Source organism: Chiloscyllium punctatum, chromosome 40 (assembly GCF_047496795.1).
Source record: "Chiloscyllium punctatum isolate Juve2018m chromosome 40, sChiPun1.3, whole genome shotgun sequence".
In the NCBI taxonomy this organism is placed as follows: domain Eukaryota; kingdom Metazoa; phylum Chordata; class Chondrichthyes; order Orectolobiformes; family Hemiscylliidae; genus Chiloscyllium; species Chiloscyllium punctatum.
In genome coordinates, this window is record NC_092778.1 from 49149555 (window position 1) to 49172393 (window position 22839).

Below are 22839 nucleotides of genomic sequence, written 5' to 3' on the forward strand. Positions count from 1 at the left end.
CTCGAGACAAGATTGATTCTCAGTTTGGAGGGACTTCATGTGGAGAAGTTGAGTAACTGAGGCTTGTATTCATTGGAGTTCAGAAGAATGAGAGGTGACCTATTTGAAACATTGAGTGTTCTTCGGGAGTTTGAAATGGTCGATGTGGAGAGCTTGTTTCTCCTCGTCGGAGAGTTTAGGACCAGAGGGCATAATCTCAGTCAAGGGTCATTCATTTAAGATAAAGATGAAGAGGAATTTGTTATGAGGGTAGTGAACCTGTGGCATTCTTTATTGCAGAGGGCTGTTAAATGTTTCCATGTCTGAGATAAACAGCTTTTTCATCTGTAAAGCAATTATGATTCATGGAGAAAAAGGCAGGAAAGTGGAATTGAGGAATATCAGATCTGCCATGATCTCACTGAATGGAGGAGCCTACTCAATGGGCCAAATGGCCTACTTCTGTTCCTTCATCTTAGAGTATTCTGGAATCTGTCTGTTAAAGAACAGATAATGGCTCACAAAGTCAGCTGAAGTTAGTTTTTTTTTTATTTTAAAATGAAAAAGGGACATGAAGTGACATCCTACTACATATAGTGGGCTCAGGCACTCCTTATTTGTTCTTTAATCTCTATATTTTATTTTTCTATGTCCATATCTCCACTTATAAAGTCAGAGAAATTTACAGCTCAGAAATAGATTCTTCAGACCAACTCGTCCATACCGAACCAATAGTCTAAACTAATCTAGTTTCATTTGCCAGCATTTCGCCCATATCCCTCAACACCCTTCCTATTCATGCACCCATCCAGATACCTCTAAAGTGTAGTACTTGTACCTGCCTCCATCACTTCCTCTGCCAGCTTGTTCCATACGCACACCACTCTGTGTGTGAAGAAGTTGTCCTTAGGTCCCTTTTGTATTTTCCCCTCTCTGCATAAACCTCTGTCCTCTAGCTTTGGACTCCCCTACCCTGGGGAAAAGACTTTGCCTATTCACCCTATCCATGCCCCTCATGATTTCATGAACTTCTGTGAGGTTCCCTTTCAGTCTCTGATGCTCTAGGGAAAACAGCCTCAGCCTATTCAGCCTCTTCCTGTAGCTTAAACCCTCCAACCTTGGCACTATTCTTGTAAATCTTTTCTGAACCCTTTCAAGTTTCCCAATATCCTTGCTGTAGGATGGAGACCAGAACTGAACGCAATATTCTAAAAGTGGCATCATACAGCCACAACATGACTGCTCAACTCCTGTCCTTTATGCACACACAGATGAAGGTTTGTGTGCTAAATGCCTTCTTCACCACCCTGTCTATCTGCAACACCACTTTCAAGGAACTATGCACTTATATCCCTCAGTCTTTTTGTTCGGCAAAACTCCCCAAGGCCCTACCATTAAGTGCCCTCTCCTGATTTGCCCAACGAAATGCAAATAGTTCTCAAATTAAACTCCATCTGCCACTTCTCAGCCCATTCGCCCATCTGATCGAGATCCTGTCATACTCTGAGGTAACCTCCTTTGCTGTCCACTACACCTCCAATTTTGATGTCATCTGTAAACTTACTAACCATACCTCTGATGTTCACATCAAAATCATTTGTATAAATGACAAAAAGCAGTGGACCCAGCACCAATCCTTTTCTTCTCTTAATCAGCTTCTTCCTTTACCATCGTTGTTCTGTGATTGCAGTACATGGAACTTATTAAAATAGTTGGCCAAAAAGGCAGTGTGAGAAGCAAGTGGAAAAGGAAGCCCAAAAGTATAGGAATGAATGGCTGGATTTAGTAAAATGTCAATTTCACATTCCATTGCATCTCCGAGATGGGTCTGTGTATTTTTGAAGTGATCTTGGATACAAAGGTAAGAAATAGTTTGACCAAATTATGCAAATGTAATTCTATTCCTATTTAACATCATCATGTATCCTTTTGTATCTACTCCCATGACAAAGGCATACAGATTCTTACCTGACAAATGCATCTAAATAAACTTGTCGAACTGCAACTAAACCTCTGCATCAATTTATTGCAGCTTGTTTACCTGCAATAATTATTATCGCTACTTGACTTGTCTGTTCTGCTTGTCTGTTGCACTGCACTTAAACAAAGGGCTGAAATCAGGAAGCGTGTGCAGTTTTTCATGTTGGGTGTTTGTGTTAGTACTTATTTTTTCCTTGGTTTGCAATTGTGATAAAGTGATGTCTACTACTGAAAGTGTTGATCAATGTTAGAAGTAACTTTCATTGTGTAGCAAAAGAAACAGTTGTTGACTATCAACAATACCGTTTATCACAGCTTCAAGTTACAAGCCCATGACCAATATAAAACTAATGACAAATAAAAACCGAAGAATTGCTGTTGCTGTAAATCAGAAACAAAAACAGAAATTGCTTGAATAGTTCAGCAGGCCTGGCAGCCTCTGTGAAGAGAAATTTCAGGTCCGATGACCCTCCGAACTGAAAGTAGCTAGGAAGATGTCAGTTTTTATGCCGAAGATTGGATGGAGGGAGGGGGTAAGGAGTAAATAATTGGTGGGGATAGAGTCCAAACAGAGAGAAGGCAAGGGAGTGGATAATGATCTGGTTAGGAAGATGGAGACCGTTAATGCCTGACAGTGGGTTGTGTGTAATGGCAAACTGTGATCAAACAGCTTGGTATGTGGGGATGGGGACTGGGACATAGAAGACTACAAGCCCTAAAGTTCTTCAAACATATCAAGATATTGAGTCCTGAAGGCTGCAGGGTCCCCAGCGGAAAATTAGGTATTGTTCTTCCAGCTTACGCCAAGCTTCACTGGAGCACAGCACCAAATCTGAGACCGAGATGTTGGCCAGGGAACACTGTGGTGTGTTGAAGTGGTAAGCAATTTGTTTGCAGGCAGAATGTAGGTGTTTTGCAAAGCAGTCACCCAGACTACACTTCGTTTCCTTATGTAGAGGAGACTACATTGTGAGCAGCGAATGCAGTAGACTAGATTGTGTGAAGTACAGATAAAGCATTGCTTCACCTGGAAGGTATATTTGGGCCCCTGGATTCTGAGGAGGGAGGAGGTAAATGAGCAAGTGTTAGACCTTCGACGATTGCAGGGGAAGGTGCCATGGGGCTGTGGGGTGTGTTGGGAGTGAAGAAAGAGTGGACCAAGGGGCCCTGGAGGGAATGATCCCTGACAAAAGCAGACAAGGAAGTGGAGGATAATATTTGGTGGCGGCATCTCGCTGGAGGTAGCGGAAATAGCAGCAAATGATTTTCTGGATGTGGATGCTGGTGGGGAGATGGTGGCATGAGGAACCCTATTGCTGTTGCAGGAGAAAAGAGAGGGAATGAGTGCCGAAGTGCATAAGATGAGTCACACCCAGTTGAGGTGCTGAGGAATCCCCAGTTGAGGAAGAAGGTGGATGTTTCGGAGGCTCCCTTGTCAAACTTGGCATCATCAGAACATATGCGATAGAGACGGAGGAACTGGGAGAATGGAATAGACTATTTACAGGAAGCAGGGTGCGAGGATGTCTTGTCCAGGTAATTGTGGGAGTTGGTGGGTTTGTGGTGAACATTGGTGGCCAGTCTAACCCCAGGAATAGAAAGATGTCAAGGAAGGGAGGAGTCAGAGTTTGATTAGGTGTAACTGAGGGTAGGATGGAAATTGGAAGCGAAATTGATAAATCTTTCCAATTCTGGATACGAGAGGGAAGCAGCACCGATATATCAGAGAAAGACTAGTTGGGCTGGAATAGGATTGGAATAAGGAATGTTCCACCTACCCCGCAAAGATAGGGTACTAATGATCTTTGCAACCTTGACAAAGATGCCTAAGACATGATACAAATGATAGGAGATAATTTCTAAATTGAAATCTATTTGGATCTGTGGTCAACATCAGGTTGTCACTCACTGTTCGATTGCAACTCAGTAATAAATACTTTTGCTTTATACAGAGTTGGGAAAACAAATTCGGATTACAAGGTAAAATGTATCAGTGAAGCAGTGTTTTGTGTTTGGAATTGAAACTATTTTTATATGGTTAATATTTGACTTCGTTGTCAAGCCAGCCAATAAATTGCCTGTTAAGTTTGATTATGAGTAGGCCATTCAGCTCCTTGGGACCAGTTTCATTCAGTGACGTTATGGCTGATCTGTGTCTTACTCTATCGAACAGTGTTGATAGAATAGATTCAACAGGTCTGGCAGCATCTCTGGAGGTAAAAGCAGAATTAATGTTTCTGGTGCAGTAACCCTCCTTCAGAACTGTCTTCTCTAATTCTGCGTTAAATACCTGTGTTAATTAAACTGAACACCCAGAAAAGCTCACGTCATCTTGTAATCTGTTAAAATATGAGTGACAAAGAACTTGCAAATTTCACTATTTAAAGAAAATAACATCAATTATTTTTAATGCTAAAAGTGAGCATTAAACAACAACTATTCATAACTCTAAGTCCCCCTTTCTCTTAACTGCTCATTATCTGCCTCCAATTCTATAACAATATGCTGTTCCAAGAAGACACCTATTAAAATTCCATCAACTTAATTTCAAAACCACACAACCACTCTCATCTTCGGTCTTTCTTCTTCCAGCTGAAGATCTCCCAGGGTCATCGTCTGTCTTTTTACTGCAAATAGTTTTCATGTGAAAAGGTACATTTGAAAGAGATGTTTCCTAATTTCTTGGATCTCTGGCAATGGCAATTGCCCTCTCCGCAACTTTCAAAATTGCTACATTTTTTCATTCCAAAATCTGATTATCTCATTGGTTCAATGTTGGCAAAACAATAAATTCAAACTTGATTGGGTTTTAGTTTCCTGGGGCATAATTTAATCTGGTTAAAATCAAACTGCTGTCAAAATAGCAACCAAAACTAGGTATCCAATTCACAGCTAAATGTTACAGATTTTCAATTTTCCAGTACACTCTGGGACTGCCATCCAGCCAAAGACACAGGTGCTTGTAAGCTCTCAGTTCATAACAGCATTCACTCTCATCAAAGTATAGTACATACTTTCAACTTCAAAACAATAGGTTAGATGTTGGGTGTTATCTTGGTGGGCTAAGTGACTGTTCTGTTGGGCAAATTCCTCGGTAGGATGCAGGTCTTATTTTAGTTACATGAATATTTACAGGGAAATAAAATATATGTACTGATACAATTGTATGTTATGAAATTCTCATTAATATGTTGAATTGTTTTAGAAAATTTTGTTTCTTGTAACTCAATCAGGTACGTCAAGCTGTTACAGAGGTAGTGGGGAGATGGCTGCTGGAGCTCAGAGATCGGTACTCTTACTTCTACAAGCTCACCCCACTTCTGTTGAGTAGCTGCAGTGATGAGATTCCTTACATCAGGTAAAAACACAGAATAACTCTTTAAGCAGTTCAGACTTTTGTTCAAATATTCATGAAAATATCTGGAGGCAGATGATTTTATTGATGTATTTTTAACAGACCCTGTACTTTTTCATTTGATTTTTCAATATATTTTGAAATAGTAGCCAATAATTATTTCAAAGTAAGAGTTTCTTATGATAGTGCATTATTTCTCCCAATAAACTAAATAATACCTTAATCTTATCAAGTCTTGGCGTTAGAGATCTGAAATACATTTTGATCTGGACACTTTTAAAAGTGTTTTCTGGGCATTGAAGTAAGATTTTCGTCAAGTGATGTTCATGAAGAATACTTGATACTCCATCTATGTGATCTGTAGTCTGAAAACTTGAAGAATAAAATTGTAGCAGTTGTCAAAATAATTCGTAGATTATGATGCTACTGTATGATACTGTATGCAAAAGTCAAACCAAAATGTTGCTGCTGCTTGAGGGGTACAGTAAGAATGTTCTCACTGCTGAGAAATATTTGAAATAATTGCAATATGTTTGTTTTTCAAAAATTTTGAAAAAAGTTAATGAAATTCTGGGAAGTATTGAGAAATTGAGGATAATTTTGACATTCATCTTTTACAGCTTACTTCCTGTTAATTCTTTACCCTTACGTCTGATGATTTGAAACCTTAGTGGGGAGATAGATTTAGCCAGCGAAAAAAAAAGCACGAGATGACTAAGGAAAAACATTCAAAATCACTATGTATTTTTAGAGAAAGAAGAGAGTGGTGAGAAGTAAACTGTGTATGTAAACACTAGCAGCTTCTAGTGGTGGGAACAAGTAATAGTTGAGATGTCACAGTGTTTCCATTCATTCAGGAGGTCTTTCATTGGCATTTTTGCGTTGGCTCAGATCCAAAGCGTTACTGTTTTCCAGACCTTGATCAGATGGAATTTTCAACCCTAATTGACCTATGAAAGCTGAGTTGTACACTATGTCCTGCCACCTTGCTGAAAGTAAACTTTGTTAATGCACACATATCATTAATAAAAATGTGTTTTGATCTTGTTTATTTCACCTTGTGTTGGCAATGTAGGGAATTAGCCTCTGATTATTGGAAGAAAGTTGGACTCCAGTGGCAAAAGGAGAATGAAGACGATCTTAAAGATAAACTTGACTGGCAAACCCAACTCTCTGTTCGCTATCCTGCAGCTGGTAGGTGCATAATTTGTATTTTCATGTAACTCTTTATTGGTTGGAAAAGCTTTCTTGGTAGTTTGCATCTTGAAATGTTCCACAAAATATTGTGGATACAAAGCTTAGCAGTACTATATCAGTGAAAATGTTTACAAAATGAGGTTGTTGACCAAGGTGAGATTTTTGTCTTAAACATAGAATATATTCTGCATTATTACATGCATCGGACTATGTATCTGTCTGGAAAGTAGCAGCTTAACGTTACCTGATTTCACATTACAGATGTGCCAGCACAGTTCACAAGAGGAAAATAGTTGCATAGTGGTAATGTTGGTGGGCAACTAATCTAGAAGCCTGGACACATGTCCTGGGCACATGAATTTAAATCTCACCATGGCTATTAGGGAAATTGAAATTAAATTAATAAATCCAGAATAAAATCTGAGCTGTATTTTCAATTTTATGATTGCAAATGTCCATCTGGGAAGGAACTATGACATGTTTATCCAACATGGCCCACAGATGAATGTGTGTGACTGACCCATTGCAATGTGGTTGACTTTTCACAGCTGTTGGAAATGTTTGAGCAGACCACTCCGACATTTCAAACTGCAACAGGAGAAAAACACTTGCACTACACTGCAGTAGTTTAAGAAGTTGACTCACTACCAACTTTACAGGGGGAATTGTGTTGGGTGATTACTTATGGCCTTGCCCAAAATGATTTAAATAAACCATTGGTCTGTAGTTGTATGTCTAAGCAATATTAACGCTTAATTGTGAAGTGAAAATTCAAAATTTCTGTTCTACAATCATTTTATCTTTTTCTGTGTATGATTACAGCCCATTAGCTTTAAAGTATTATCCATATAAATGTTTTCACTTTGAATGTTGAAGTAATCAGATTATTAAAATTGAAAAATGTTGCTGTGTATATTCAACTATTGAGCAGTCCTCTACATAATAACCCATCTGTTATGATCAAAGGAGTTTGATATATATTTGAATTGAGAGGATGATTTACTTGAAAACAAGTCTGTTTGTGTCTACCATGTCCAGTCATCGCTGAGAGTATTTGGACTGACAGTTAGCAAAACGCTTTTAAAAATTATCTGTTGCAGTTTATAAATATAATGCCATTTCTCTTGCATCCTTGTTTGCTTTTTTATTGCTTTGTGACCTCTTTCTTTTCCTGACACTTTTTTTGTTCTGAGTTTTCAATGGCTTTCCTATGACTTGAAGTCGTAGAGTCAGAGCACAGAAACAGACCCTTTAGTCCAAACAGTCCATGCCGAACATAATCCCAAACTAAATTAGTCCCACCTGTCTGTCCCTGACCCATTCAAACCTTTCCTATCCAAAAGTGTTTTAAACATTGTTATTGGACCCACATCCACGACTTCCTCAGGAAGTTCATTCCACATGCGAATCACCCTCAGTGTAGAACATTTGCCTTATGTCTTTTTTAAATCGCTCTCCTCTCACCTTGAAATTGTGCCCCCTAGTCTTGAAACCACTCATCCTAAGAAAAAGACCATTCCCATTCTATATACCTCTCATTATTTTATGTAGTTCTATCAGATTGCCTCTCAACCTCCTGTGCTCCAGTGAAAGACTTCCAGCATATCCATCCTTTCTTTATAACTCAAACCTTCCATGTCCTGGTAAAACTCTTCTGAACCCTTTCCAGCTTGGTAATATCCTTCCTATAATTGGGCGACCAGAACTGGACACAGTATTGCAGATGAGGCCTCAGTAATGTCCTATCAAACCTCAATACAACTTTCCAACTCCTATACTCAAAGGACTGAGCAATGAAGCCAAGCAAACCAAACACCTATTTAACCATCCTGTCAATATGTGATGCAAACTTCAAAGAATTATGTACTTGCACCCCTAGCTCCCTTTGTTCTACAAGCTACCCAAGGCTCTACCATTAATTGTATAAGTCCTGTCTTGTTTGTTGTACCAAAATGCAATACCTGGCATTTATCCAGATTATCTTTTTTGCTAGTGTATTTTGTTTGGACGGCACGGTGGCCAGTGGTTAACACTGTTGCCTCACAGTGCCAGGGACCCGGATTTGATCCCTGCCTTGGGTGAATCTGTGTAGAGTTTGCACATTTTCCCTGTGCCTGCGTGGGTTTCCTCCGGGTGCTCCGGTTTCCTCCCACAGTCCAGAGATGTGCAGGTCAGGTGAATTGGCCATGCTAAATTGCCCATAGTGTTAGGTGCATTAGTCAGAGCTAAATATAGGGTGGGTTACGCTTTGGAGGGTCGGTGTGGACTTGTTGGGCTGAAGGGCCTGTTTCCACACTGTAGGGAATCTAATCTCATCTTGACCTCCATTGACCCATTCGATCAAGATTCCTCTGTAATCTTCGAATACCTCCGTCACTGTCTCCTGTGCCACCAATTTTGGTGTTGTCTGCAAACTTAGTAACCAAGCCTTCTATATTGTCATCCAAATGATTTACATAAATCACAAACAAAAGAAGACCCAGAAATGATCCCTGTGGAACACTTCTGGTCACAGGCCTCCAGTCCAAAAAGTAACCTGCCACCATTACTCTTTGTCTCCTACTATTAAGACAATTATGTATCCAATGAGCAAATTCACCCTGAATTCGATGTGACCTAACTTTAGTCTACCATGCAGAACCTTGTCAAAGGTTTTGCTAAAATCTAAATAAACATCATCGGCTGCTCTGCCATTTGGTGTAACATCCTCAGAAAACTCAATCATTTTTGTGCGACACTATTTTCCTTGCACAAAACCATGCTGACTAACCCTAATCAATTTTTGCCTCTAAAATGTCCATAATCCAATCTTTTATGATCACCTCCAACAATTTAACCACAACCAAAGTCAGACTCTCAGGTCTGTAGTTCCCTGGCTTATTCTTACAAACTTCCTTAAACAAAGGTACAACATTTGCCACCCTCCAGTCATCAGGCACCTCATCTGTAGTTATAGATGATTCAAATAATTCTGCAAAGGGTCTCGTAATTTCCACCCTTACTTCCCACAGCATTGTGATGCATTAGGTCACTTCTGTGAAGTGCAGCCTTGATATCGAGGTGGGAAGCAAAGAACTAATTGAGCAGGCCCATATTTAGACCAGAATCTCCAGGCAAGACAGGCACAAAATGTAATTTTGCTGTGCCTAAGCGCTTTGTTTGTAGATTTTTCTCAAATCATCATGGTGATTACTTAAAGTATAGTTCTGAAACACACTCTGATTCAACGACTGTTGTGCATATAATTCAGCTGAAATATTCGACGATTAAATTGCAAAATCTGTTTCAGCCCGCATGCTACTATCGAACATTGACACCCATGATAGCAGGAGCCCAAGATGTCAATGGATAAGACAAGGCAGAACTATTTGCAGCTGACTTCAGCTAGAAACAATGGATGATCTGTCTCTGCTTCCCCATCAGCACTGATGCCAGATTTCAGTCAATTTGTTTCCTGACCTGTGATATCAATGTATAGCTGAAGGCACTGTTTTCATCAAAAGCTGGAGGCTGTGATAGCAGTTGATTGTAGTGAGGCTACCTGTGCTCCTACACCAGTCAGATCTTGAGCCTGTTGGTTCCACTATGTCTAAAGCACTGGCATCCACGCAAAAAGTGGAATGTTGACCAGGCATGGGCTGTCCACAAAATGACAAAAAATCCAATCCATCCAGTTACCATCTCATTTCCATTTTCAGTAAAATGATACACTGTAAGTTCGATTTCCTGTAACTTTTCCTGCCACTGCATAGGCGATACAAGGTGACTTCCCTGAACTCTTTGATTGAAATGTGTCGATCTTCCCAACAGTTGCACAGCTTAGACATAACCTTGATTGCAAGTCATATCAAGATGATCTTATGCAACAATAACCTGCTAAATGATGCTCTGTTTGAATTTCCCTGAGGCAAATGTTCTAGACCTCATTGTAGCCTTGGTAGAAACATAGTTAATAAAGCTGAAATCCAGAGGGGAGGTGAAAGTGACTGTGCTTAATATACAAGCAACATTTAACTGAAAATGGTATCAGAGCTCGATCAAAATTGAAGCCAATGTAAATCAGGGGAATAACTAAACTACCCTGGCTGAGGGCAGAGTGAGGATAAAAGAAGATGGCTGTGATTGTGGAACTACATCACTATTGGAGTTCCTCAGGGCTATGTCTTGTACTCAACCATTTTCAAGTGCTTCATCAATTGTCTTTGCCCTGACATTAAATTCTAAATGGGAATACTTGCTGATGATTGCACAGTTTTCATTCACAAGTACTCTGATAATGAAGCAGCCCTTGCCTCCTTGCAAATTTTGTATAAAAATGTGAATCTGTGGTGATAAGTGACAAGATACATTAATGTTGCACAACCACCATGCAGTGACCATATGCAACTAGACAAAATGCATCCATTTCAGTTGAAATTCAAAAGCTTCACCATTGCTGTGCTGCACCCCCATTTATCCATTCTCCACTTTCGACATTTTGGATTGTCAGAGAAATTTAACTTGGCCAGCCAAATGTTCTGTGGCTGTGAAAAGAGAGCCAGTCCGACTGTAGTAACGACAGGGGAATCTCCCTGCTGTTGACCATTGAAAAGTCATCAACAAAGTTCTCCTCCCTGTGCCGGAGGAACTCCTTCCAGAATCAGTGTGGTATTTGGCCACTGATGGACACAACAGACATGATTTTCGCAATGTGACAGATGTAGAAGAAATATCGGAAAAAGAGACTACCACTATCGATGGTCTTCTTTGAATTTACAGAGGCCTTTGACACTGTCAAACCTTGTGGAGCGTCCTTCTCCACTTTGGTTGCACCATGAAGTTTGTCACCATTCTTCGCCTGCTCCATGATGACATGAAAGTTGTGTTCATGACAAATGGCTCCACCACCATTCCCATTCGGACCAGTGTCCAGCAGGATGGCACCATCGCCCCACCACTGTTGTCTATCTACCTCGCTGCAGTGCTTCACCTCACTATCCATACGGTCCTTGCTGGAGGGGAGCTAACTTACAGAACCAGTGGGAAATTATTCAACCTCCAGAACCTTCAAGCCAGAACCCAAGTCACCGCAACCAGTGTCATTGAGCTGCCATGCGCAGATGTTGCTTGCGTATGTGCAATCTCAGGGGGTGAACTCCAGGCGATCATTACAGAGGCATATAAGAGCATGGGTCTCACCCTGAACATCCACAAGACAAAGGTCCTCCAGCAACCTGGCCCAACATTGTGGACCAAACCCCCAATTATGAAGGTCATGGAGCAGCCTTAGAAAACTTTGACCACTTTGAATACTTCAGGACTGTCTTCAGCAGCTGTTGATGAAGAGATTCAGCACTACCTCCATGTGCTAGAATAGCCTTTGGCGGCCTGAACAGAAGGGTGTTTCAGGACAACAATACCAGGATCTGACACCGAGTTTATGGTGTATTGAGCTGTAATGATTCCAGGCCTGCAATTTGCCTGCCTATAACAGACACCTCAAAGAGCTAGACCAGTACCACCAATGCTGCCTATGCAAGTTCCTGCAAGTCTTCTGGGACTTGTACCAACACCAACTTCCTTGACCAAACCAACAGTGCCAGCATCGGGTCACTGACCACCCTTGATCGGCTGCGAAGGGCTGGGCACATTGTCCACATGACTGACATGACTCCTGAAGCAGATGGTCTGCCCCCAGCTTCGAAACAGGCGAGTCCCATATGGACAGAGGAAGTGCTTCAGTGATACTCTCAGGGCCTCACTGGTGAAATGCGCCATTCCCACAGACCCCTGAAAATCATTGGCTCAAGACTGTCCAAAATGGAGGTGGAGCATCCTGTAAGGTGTTGAGCACCTTGAGATTTGTGGAAGCCATGTAAACACGGTATAATGAGCTCGCTGCCACACCAGAAGCTGCATTGATCTATACAGTCGCCTATGGACTCAGCCTGAGAATGAAAGAGAGTTATTGTTGTCTGCGAGAGACCGCCAGTAACTTTTCAGATTCAGACTAGATTCCCTACAGTGTGGAAACAGGCCCTTCGGCCCAACAAGTTATCACTGACCCTCCGAAGAGAAACCCATCCTCCTCTGTACTTAGTCCGACTAATACACCGAACACTATGGGCAATTTAGTATGGCCAGTTCACCTGACCTGCACATCTTTGGACTGAGAGAGGAAATCTGAGCACCCAGAGGAAACCCATGCAGACACTGGGAGAATGTGTGGAGTTTGCACAGACAGTTGCCTGAGGTGGGAATTGAATCCGTGTCTCAGGCGCTGTGAGGAAGCAGTGCTAATCACTGAGCTACCATGCTGCCCTAAAATTCACATGGCACAACAGATGATGCAAGTCAGGTAACTAGTAATGATGATGGTGGCTATGACAGGCTGTTGACTGACTGTTTCTCTTCATTCCTCAAGGATTGTCCATCACCTAATAGGCACATGTTGGGACTGTGATGGAACCTCTGCGCTTTCAAGGACAGTTGTAAGCTCAGTCATTAAAGGCAACAGTCTTCAAGATGTATTGCAGCAACTCTTCAAGGCTTTTTTTGATAGGCTTTCTAACCTCCACAACCTAATCAAACAAGTCGAGTGGATACAAGGGAACAACGCTTCCTGCAAGGTCCCTCAAGTCTAGCACCATTCTGACATCCAAGTATAGTATGTCACCACTTCTTTACTGTTGCACGGTCAAGAGCCTGGAACTGCGTTTCTCACAACATTGCATGTATACCTATTAGTGATGGACTGCAGCTGTTGAAGAAGGTGGATTTATATTCTATGTTTTGGCTAATTTTTGTGTTTTAAGATGATGCCAGAAAGTAGCGACACCATAACACTTTTCACTAGTTTGTAACAAAATGCACATGACAATAAATGACTCAAATAATAAATCACCAGTGCCTTCTTGACGGCATGATGTGGAGGTGCTGGTGTTGGACTGAAGTGGACAAAGTTAAAAATCACACAACACCAGGTTATCGTGCAAAAGGTTTGTTTGGAAGTACAAGGTTTTTGAGCTCTGCTCCTTCAGGTAGCTAGTGGGGCAGAATCAACGACACAGAATTTGTACTAAAACTTGGTGTTGTGATTTTTTTTAACTTGAGGGCAATTAAGGTGAGCAATAGGGTGTTGGCTTTGTCAGTGACTTCAACATCCCACAATTTTGAGAAAGAGCATTAAATTTATTTAAACTTAATAACTTTCTTTCACTTGTAGAGAAAATGGATATCGAGTTTTTGGAATGCTTGACTCAGGCCACATTCTGGCGTCAGCTTGATAATGTTAGAAACTTCGGTTTTTGTGGTGACAAGGTATATCTGGTGAGCAAGCACTGGGTTCACTGATATCCTTTTGGGAAAGAAACTGCCATCTTTATTCAGTCTGGTCGAAATGTTACTCCAGACTCTCAACAATGTGGTTAACACTTCACTGCCCTCTGGGCAATTAGGGATGGGTAATAAATGCTGGTCTGGTCAGTGATATGCACATTCTGTGACTGAATGAAAAACACTGGAACAGCTAAGCACTAGGCGACAGGTCTGAAGAGTTTTGCTCAAATTTAGTTTGATGGCTGTGAGAGATTTTGTTGGAGAATTCCTAGTTTTAAACTTGTTGTGAATCTTGGATTCTAAATCATTGAGTTTTCTTTTATTTAACCCCCTTCAACAAGCTGTCAAAGCACAGGAGGAGGGTGGGGAAGGTGGTAAAGTACTCCCAAGCCAAAATGGTTTTGAGCAGATGAGTGGCTGGGTTTGATGGAGTGGGGTAGAGAGACGTTCTTGTGCAGCAGAAATATCATTTGATGTGGATCATTACTGGCTGAGCCTGCGTTTCCTGTCCATCCTTAATTGCATGTGCCAGTTAGGCCAAGTGGCCTTTTTCTGTGCTGCACATGAAGATAAAGTGTATAGTTCCAACTTCTCGACTAATCTACTTCATTTCTGCACTATTGTGCTGTGGAGATCAACACCAACAAACATGAGTATCTTGATTTTGCGGAACGAATTCTTGTAGATCAATCTGCTGGAGCACCAGGGAACTGAAAGTGTGCGATTGAGGGAGTGAAAATTTTAAAATGAAAGGAGGACAAACAACTTTCTTCAAGAAATGTTTATCTTGCATCACTTTTCAGTCGTCCACTCTGGATAAGGAAATATGCTTGCCTTCATCAAGTATAAGAAATTGTTGTCTTTTTCTTTTCTGGAATTTGAAATCAAAACTCTCAAAGCTAACCATGCAAAAAAAATGCTTAGGCCTCATGGTCATTGAGACTAAACAGGTGCAAGCTAATTACTCTCAAATCAGAGACCAAGATTTATACCATTCCAGGTCAAACCTCTTTGTTTTGAAATGGAAGATGAGCCGGGCAGCTTGTTCATTCATCAAGGGTAATAAATAGAAATTGGCATCTTGAGTATTTAATTCCCTGACTGAAGAATTTATAGGCGATTGTTAGAAATGTTAGCCTTTTGGGAAAGCTTGACATTTAGAAATTGCAGCTTTTTATGAACAAGAGGCAGCATTACACTGTTTGTTTTCTTATTCAGTTCATTTGGTTACTTGCCTAAAATCACTTTTTATACCAATTGTTGAAGAGAACAGGAAGCGAATTGATTAATTGTTGATCAGCAAAGCTCTGGGAGTTCTGTACCCCTCTGTGGGCAAGGAGCAAGGATAAGTGACCCAGTGTCATCCTAGAAGGTTGGGATTGTATAATGTTCCATAGTTGTCTTCATGGATGTTCCATATTCACACAGCTGTTGTGGAAAATCATTGGGCTGACTGCTAATCTCCAACAACTTAACAATTGAACTACATTTATCTGAGATATATAGCTTAAGACTGTCTTGTTTAGCAGTTTGCAGCATTTGAGGGATAACTGGCTGTATAGAAATCATGTTGTTATAATTATTGATAGTCTTTGTTTTGGAAGGTTAATAGTACAATGATAACCAGTTCATATATTCGCTAATATCTCCGTGGTGGGATTTCTGCACTTGAGACAAAAGAATGGACAAAGAAAAAATTTTGACTGAGAGGAATTATCCCACAGGTTATGTGTATATGTAATGCAAGTGATATTCAATAAACACTTTTGCTGGTAGGAGAATTGATAGCTGGTAAGAATTTATGATTGTTGTCAAGATATAGAAGAATTTAATTTTACACCGTTAATTGTTGTGATCTGGAATGGACTAGGTCTGAAAAGGTGGTCTAAGCAGATTCAAAACTACTTTTCAAAACTGAGTTGGATATGTAATGCTAGAGAGTGGGGTGAGCTGAGCACCTCTTCAAGGCCTGGCACTGACGCATAGACCAAATAACCTCTCTATGCTTCAACCGTTATGATTTAGTGCTTCTCACTACTTAAAAGTGAAAACTGCCATGCTATGGGGGAGAAAGTAGGACTGGGGCATACTTAATGGTCTTGTTAAAAAGCTAGCACAATGGGCTAAGTGGTCTTCAGTGCAATATAAATCCATGGTCGTAATGGCCAAATATTTGCATTCCACCCAGTTGAAATAGCATGTGTAAATATTTGGTATGTACATTGAAAAAAAATTAATGGTTCAACACTTCAGAAATTGAGGCTGCAGAGTTATCTTTCCTGCATGAATACTGGAGCATGGTGGTCATGTTACTGGACCATTCACCTTGCAGTGAATTCAAATTGTACATGCAAGAATTTTACTTCAATGCGTTGCAAAAGATCTGAGAACCAAAAGCTGGTAAAGTTGCTCTCCTTACCCAGTTTAACCACTAACTGTCTGATTTATCAAACACTTGGTTCAAGAAGAAAATTCACCATCACCATGAAAAGTCAACCAGATTTGCAAAATAAATGCCAACCTGTTAAATATCATCCATATCCTGAAAATAACTTATTTTAAAAAGCAGCTGTAACGTTCATAAGGTTTTTATAACCATTCTTTTACAAATAGGATCAAAAAAACACACCTGTTTCTCTGTGCAAAACCTGTTTTAACAGGGAGTAGCTACTTGTACATCTGCTTTACCTTGAAATGATTTTGGAGATCGCAAATTTAGCGGTGGAATTCTATAAATGACCTGACTGTTCTCTGTAATCCTGAAAGTTGGCAAATGTGCCTTTGACTACAATGTTGAAGATTTATTTGGTGCAGCTATGTCAGGATGTTCTGTGCAGTATGTTGGCTGGTTTACACACAATACCTGTCACTCCATCTCAAAAATAATTTGGTGAAATGCTTTTTTCTTAATGACATCCGTTTTCAGAAGTGATTTGCAAAACTGGAAGAACCCATTTTATGCTGGCTGCGTGATAGTACCTTTGGATGCTGTGAATACACTATTACATTTCAGAAATCAATTGTCACTCAAATTATGAGAAGAAACTCATTGTTGTGCCCATGTTTCAAGAGTTTTTAAACAGTTAATGAGTTGAATGTAGCCCAGTGTAAGAGACAAATAAAAATGGTGTGCAAGTTCGTCTGTTGCACCTGTGATGTGTGTGTCTGCTCTAATCATGAGATCTCCAAGCATTGGAGTAGTGCGGTGAGTAGAGTCATCAAGCCATGGTGAAGCAAGACAGTGACCTAAACAGGCGATGAGTAGCATGACAGGGATCACAATGATGTCAGTAGTTTAGGCCAATTAGCATTATGGGTACTGACACCTGTTCCAGTTGTGTCTCAGTCACACCATAGCCACAAACTTGATGTGATATTGGGTTTTAAGAGATAGTTAGATCCAGAAATGGTTTCAGTTACAATCAGCAAATATGAGTATACTTTTCGGTTCTAAAAGCAGCAACCAAGGGGGAAGATTCATGAAATCTTGACTTTTTAAAGCTTAATTGTGTATCTAAATAGTAGAAAAAAGATTGAAGAAAGCCTATTCAGCTGATCTGGAGCTATAAAATCCTTGACTTGTTCTAGCCATCAACACATGAGAAACATGTTCACAGCTGGGAAGAGCTAGAAAAAGCAGTTAATAGCACTCGACTAAGTAAATTCAATGAGAGGATTCTACTGTTGGTACTCCATCTCCCCCATGATGACACTTAAATTCCCAAATATTTGATAAGGTAAGGAGAGAAAAATGGTTCGATAACTTCCGGCATTTTTGAACTGTGAGAATTGTCTTTTGGTTTTACAGTATGTAGGACACTTTGTGGCCTTGATTTCACAGCCTCCATGTTTTATATTGTTGTTGGACAAGTCCCAACACCCCATAACCAGTGTATCTTTCCCAAATCTGAAATCTGAATAGGCCTTTGTTGAAGTGCCCAAGATAAACAGAAAGCTCTTCTGTAATTCTTCGCTACTGGGATTACTCTGGGCCTTTGCAGATTTCCTAGGTTGACAACTGATAGAACATTGTAATATCACATGCAACTTTTAATTTAAATCAAATAAATTTGTTGAACAAAAGATAAACCAACAAATAACGTTAATAGCTTTAAAGTTAAATGCTTGATTTTTCTTTAAAGGAAATAAAGTTAACATCACATTTGTTCTTTCGAAATTCGATAGGTAGGCCAGATCTAAAAGTTGAAATTCTAAATTGGAGAAAGGCCAATTTTGATGGTATTAGGCAAGAACTTTCAAAAGCTGATTGGCGGCTGATGTTCGCAGGTAAAGGGACGGCTGGAAAATGAGAAGCCTTCAGAAATGAGATAAGAATCTAGAGAAAGTATGTTCCTGTCAGGGTGAAAGGGAAGGCTGGTAGGTATAGGGAATGCTGGATGACTAAAGAAATTGAGGGTTTGGTTAAGAAAAAGAAGGAAGCATATGTTAGGTACAGACAGGATAGATTGAATGAATCCTTAGAGCAGTATAAAGAAATTAGTATACTTAAGAAGGAAATCAGGAGGGCAAAAGGGGGACATGAGATAGCTTTGGCAAATAGAATTAAGGAGAATCCAAAGGGTTTTTACGAATTATATTAAGGACAAAAGGGTAACTAGGGAGAGAATAGGGCCCCTCAAAGATCAGCAAAGTGGCCTTTGTGTGGAGCCACAGAAAATGGGGGATATACTAAATGAATATTTTGCATCAGTATTTACTGTGGAAAAAGATATGGAAGATATAGACTGTAGGGAAATAGATGGTGACATCTTGCAAATTGTCCAGATTACAGAGGAGGAAGTGCTGGATGTCTTGAAACGGATAAAGGTGGATAAATCCCCAGGACCTGATCAGGTGTACCCGAGAACTCTGTGGGAAGCTAGAGAAGTGATTGCTGGGCCTCTTGCTGAGATATTTGTATCATCGATAGTCACAGATGAGGTGCTGGAAGACTAGAGGTTAGCAAACGTGGTGCCACTGTTTAAGAAGGGCAGTAAAGACAACCCAGGGAACTATAGACCAGTGAGCCTGACGTCGGTGGTGGGCAAGTTGTTGGAGGGAATCCTGAGGGACAGGATATACATGTATTTGGAAAGGCAGGGACTGATTCTGGATAGTCAACATGGCTTTGTGCATGGAAACTCATGTCTCACAAACTTGATTGAGTTTTTTGAAGAAGTAACAAAGAAGATTGATGAGGGCAGAGCAGTAGATGTGATCAATATGGACTTCAGTAAGGCGTTCGACAAGGTTCCCCATGGGAGACTGATTAACAAGGTTAGATCTCACGGAATACAAGGAGACCTAGCCATTTGGATACAGAACTAGCTCAGAGGTCGAAGACAGAGGGTGGTGGTGGAGGGTTGTTTTTCAGACTAGAGGCCTGTGACCAGTGGAGTGCCACAAGGATCGGTGCTGGGCCCTCTACTTTCAGTCATTTACATAAATGATTTGGATGCCAGCATAAGAGGTACAGTTAGTAAGTTTGCAGATGACACCAAAATTGGAGGTGTAGTGGACAGCGAAGAGGGTTACCTCCGATTACAACAGGATCTGGACCAGATGGGCCAATGGGCTGAGACGTGGCAGATGGAGTTGAATTCAGATAAATGTGAGGTGCTGCATTTTGGGAAAGCAAATCTTAGCAGGACTTTTACACTTAATGGTAAGGTCCTAAGGAGTGTTGCTGAACAAATAGACCTTGAAGTGCAGGTTCATAGCTCCTTGAAAGTGGAGTCGCAGGTAGATAGGATAGTGAAGAAGGTGTTTTGTATGCTTTCCTTTATTGGTCAGAGTCTTGAGTACAGGAGTTGGGAGGTCATGTTGCAGCTGTATAGGACATTGGTTAGGCCACAGTTGGAATATTGCATGCAATTCTGGTCTCCTTCCTATCGGAAAGACGTTGTGAAACTTGAAAGGGTTCAGAAAAGAATTACAAGGATTTTGCCAGGGTTGGAGGATCTGAGCTACTGGGAGAGGCTGAACAGGTGGGGGCTGTTTTCCCTGGAGCGTCAGAGGCTGAGGAGTGACCTTATGGAGGTTTACAAAATTATGAGGGGCATGGATAGGATAAATAGGCAAAGTCTTTTCCCTGGTGTCGGGGAGTCCAGAACTAGAGGGCATAGGTTTGCGGTGAGCGGGGAAAGATATAAAAGAGACCAAAGGGGCAACCTTTTCATGCAGATGGTGGTACGTATGTGGAATGAGCTGCCAGAGGATGTGGTGGAGGTTGGTACAATTGCAACATTTATGAGGCATTTGGATGGGTATATAAATAGGAAGGGTTTGGAGGGATATGGGCCGGGTGCTGGCAGGTGGGACTAGATTGTGTTGGGATATCTGGTCGGCATGGACGGGTTGGACCGAAGGGTCTGTTTCCATGCTGTACATCTATATGACTCTATGACTTCACATGAAGTGTTTCATCCATATATTTCTTTATGCCCATTGCCAAAGCTGAACCAACTTGCTTTAACTTAATTTCCTGATTTTATCTCAAATGCAAAATGGTTAACAATTAAGTGTTTTAGAAGCTTCCTGAAATCTTATTTTGTACTATCCAGTTTTATTACATGAGCAAATTTGGTCCTGTTCTGATTGGTCCCTATATTAAAACTGTGGATCGAGCAATGATCTTTGGAGTATTCCATAATAATAGCATGCCATCCTGAGAATGATCCATTTATTGTTATTGACTGTTAACCCTTTTGAAATCCATACCAGTGCAATCCCATGCACTCTAATTTTTTTGACTAACCACTGATGTGATACTTTTGTAAAAACACTTCTGAAATCCAATTTCATAACATCCACTGGGAGTTCTTTATCTGTGCTACAAATAACATTCTGAAAACTGTTTGCCAAATGTTCCCATCCTTTTTCATATTCTTGAAAATAAATTCTAACATTTTCTCCACCACTGATGTGATATACTAGGAAGTCTATAGTTATCCAATCTCCCTTTCCCTTTTTAAAGAGTGAGGTTACATTTGTAACATTTTGAAATCTGTAGCATTTTGAGAGGGAGCCACAACGCATCCATTATCTCTTTAGCCACCTTGAGGGGATTTATCACGTGCTGTCTCATTACAAATATAAATTTATTTCACTTCCTCGATTTCACAAGTCTTTTGGTCGCCTTATATTTTTGGACGCATTCTGTATCTTTTTCTGTGAAGACATATTCAAATTTAATTATTTAATTTCTGCATCACTTCCAAGTTCTCTACCTTTAAGTTCTCCTGCCCCCACCTGACAGGATCCACATTTGTCCCAGCCAGTCTTTCGCATCCATGTGCAAGCTTTTCGAATCCACCATTGTTGCTTGTTAGTGAGCTTTGGCATTTTTTTCTTCTCTTAATCAGTTTCTTGATTGATTCTAGATTGGCTCTTATCCTATGATATACTTTTTTTTTCTGGTACCCTTATAAACCACTTTCTTTTGATCTACTGCAGGCTTTAAATTTATTTTGTAAACCATGGTGAATTCATCTTTGCTTTTGGGTGTTTAACCTTAATCTGCAATTAATTCTTCTCTATAGTATTTGTTTAAAGACAAGTGAATACCTGTCTGCTGTCAAACAAAGGAGCAGTGGTCCAAAAGCTTGTGATTTCAAATAAACCTATTGGACTATAACCTGGTGTGGTGTTATTTTTGACCTTGTAAATTGAAGTTGTCTCTATGTCTGTATTATCCATATAATATGCATCTTTAATTTCCTTTTTTTTAATGCTATGTCCAACCTTACAACGAGAATTTGGTGGTTACACCAATGTTTGCTGCACCTGTTTCTTAACACCACCCAAACTGATTTCACATCTTGATCCTTCAAGCTAAGATCCTCTGTCACTATTGTACCCCAGATCATTTTCTTTTTCTTTTCCTCCTTATTACCAAACATCATTGGATATTCAGTTTCCAGTCTTGGTCACCTGTAGCTGTACTTCTGTAATGAGACATTAATGATCCTCATTCATCTCCATTCATGTCTTCAAATCATCAACCTTTTCGCAAATGCTCTGTGCATTCAGATAGAGCGCCTCTAATTCTGCCATTTTAACATTGTTGTCCAAGCTGATCCCATTTGATGCTCAAAATGGTGAAAAGCTGCATTGTGATTTGCATCTAATCAATTCAATGACGGAATAAATTGAAAGTGGATAAGGCAAGTAAAAGAAGAAAATGCTGTAGTTGAGACCCCATAATAATGGGGACATCCTGCCTTTCATACTCTGCAAACTTAGAATTGGACTGTATAGTTGCTTGAAAACCCATGGTAAGAAATTCATGATCCTGAATAGACATTGTCCTCAAATTGAAGGACAGCTAATAATGACAGAAGCAGCAACATAATTTGAGTGAATAATGATTTCACTACTCAATATCCCACATTATGTTTGACTGTGTAAAGGAGCCTGGAGATGAGCTATTAAAGACGTGGATAGCCACTGGAATGTGAGGAATTTTGTGGGACAGTGGTTCTATCCCTACTTCTGGCGATGGAGGCCTGGGTTCAAGTTCCACCTGCTCTTGGAGCAGGTTGCTTAGGAAGCATTTAGTTGCTGGAATGTTCATAAAGAAAACTGAAATAAGTCGTACCTCTTTTGATCTCAGCAAGTGCCAGATTTACAGGAAAATCTTACTAAATAAAAATTTTACTTGTTTTCAATGGAATGTTCCTTTCACAGTAAAATACTTATCAATTTTTGGCCACACAGTTGAATGACCCTGAATTGTTGCATTCAACTAACTCTCAAAATTTCTGTGACTATTACTGACAAAAAATACATGCTGCAGTTCATCAAACCTTGGTTCCTATCTAAAATTCTGCATACTTCAGAATTTTCAGTGACTTGGCCAATGTTTTACTTTTTGTAGTTGGTTAGTGATAACGTGTGTTTTGGGCTGGTATTTTCCCTGGAGATTTAGAAGCATATTCTGTTTTCTACAAACTGGTGTATTTCAAGAAAGCCAAGGGATTTTGCAGAAGATTCAGTTTGGGTTTGCAGTA

General features: G+C 40.2%; 1 protein-coding gene across 1 annotated transcript in view; it reads left to right on the forward strand.

The window, feature by feature from the left end:
* Nucleotides 1-22839, forward strand: part of LOC140464585 (dynein axonemal assembly factor 5-like) — a 124530-nt gene that overhangs the window by 19362 nt on the left and 82329 nt on the right. The window contains exons 3-4 of the mRNA XM_072559837.1: nucleotides 5193-5317; nucleotides 6390-6508. Coding sequence (XP_072415938.1) covers nucleotides 5193-5317; nucleotides 6390-6508 — 244 coding nt within the window. The remainder of the gene's footprint in view (nucleotides 1-5192; nucleotides 5318-6389; nucleotides 6509-22839) is intronic.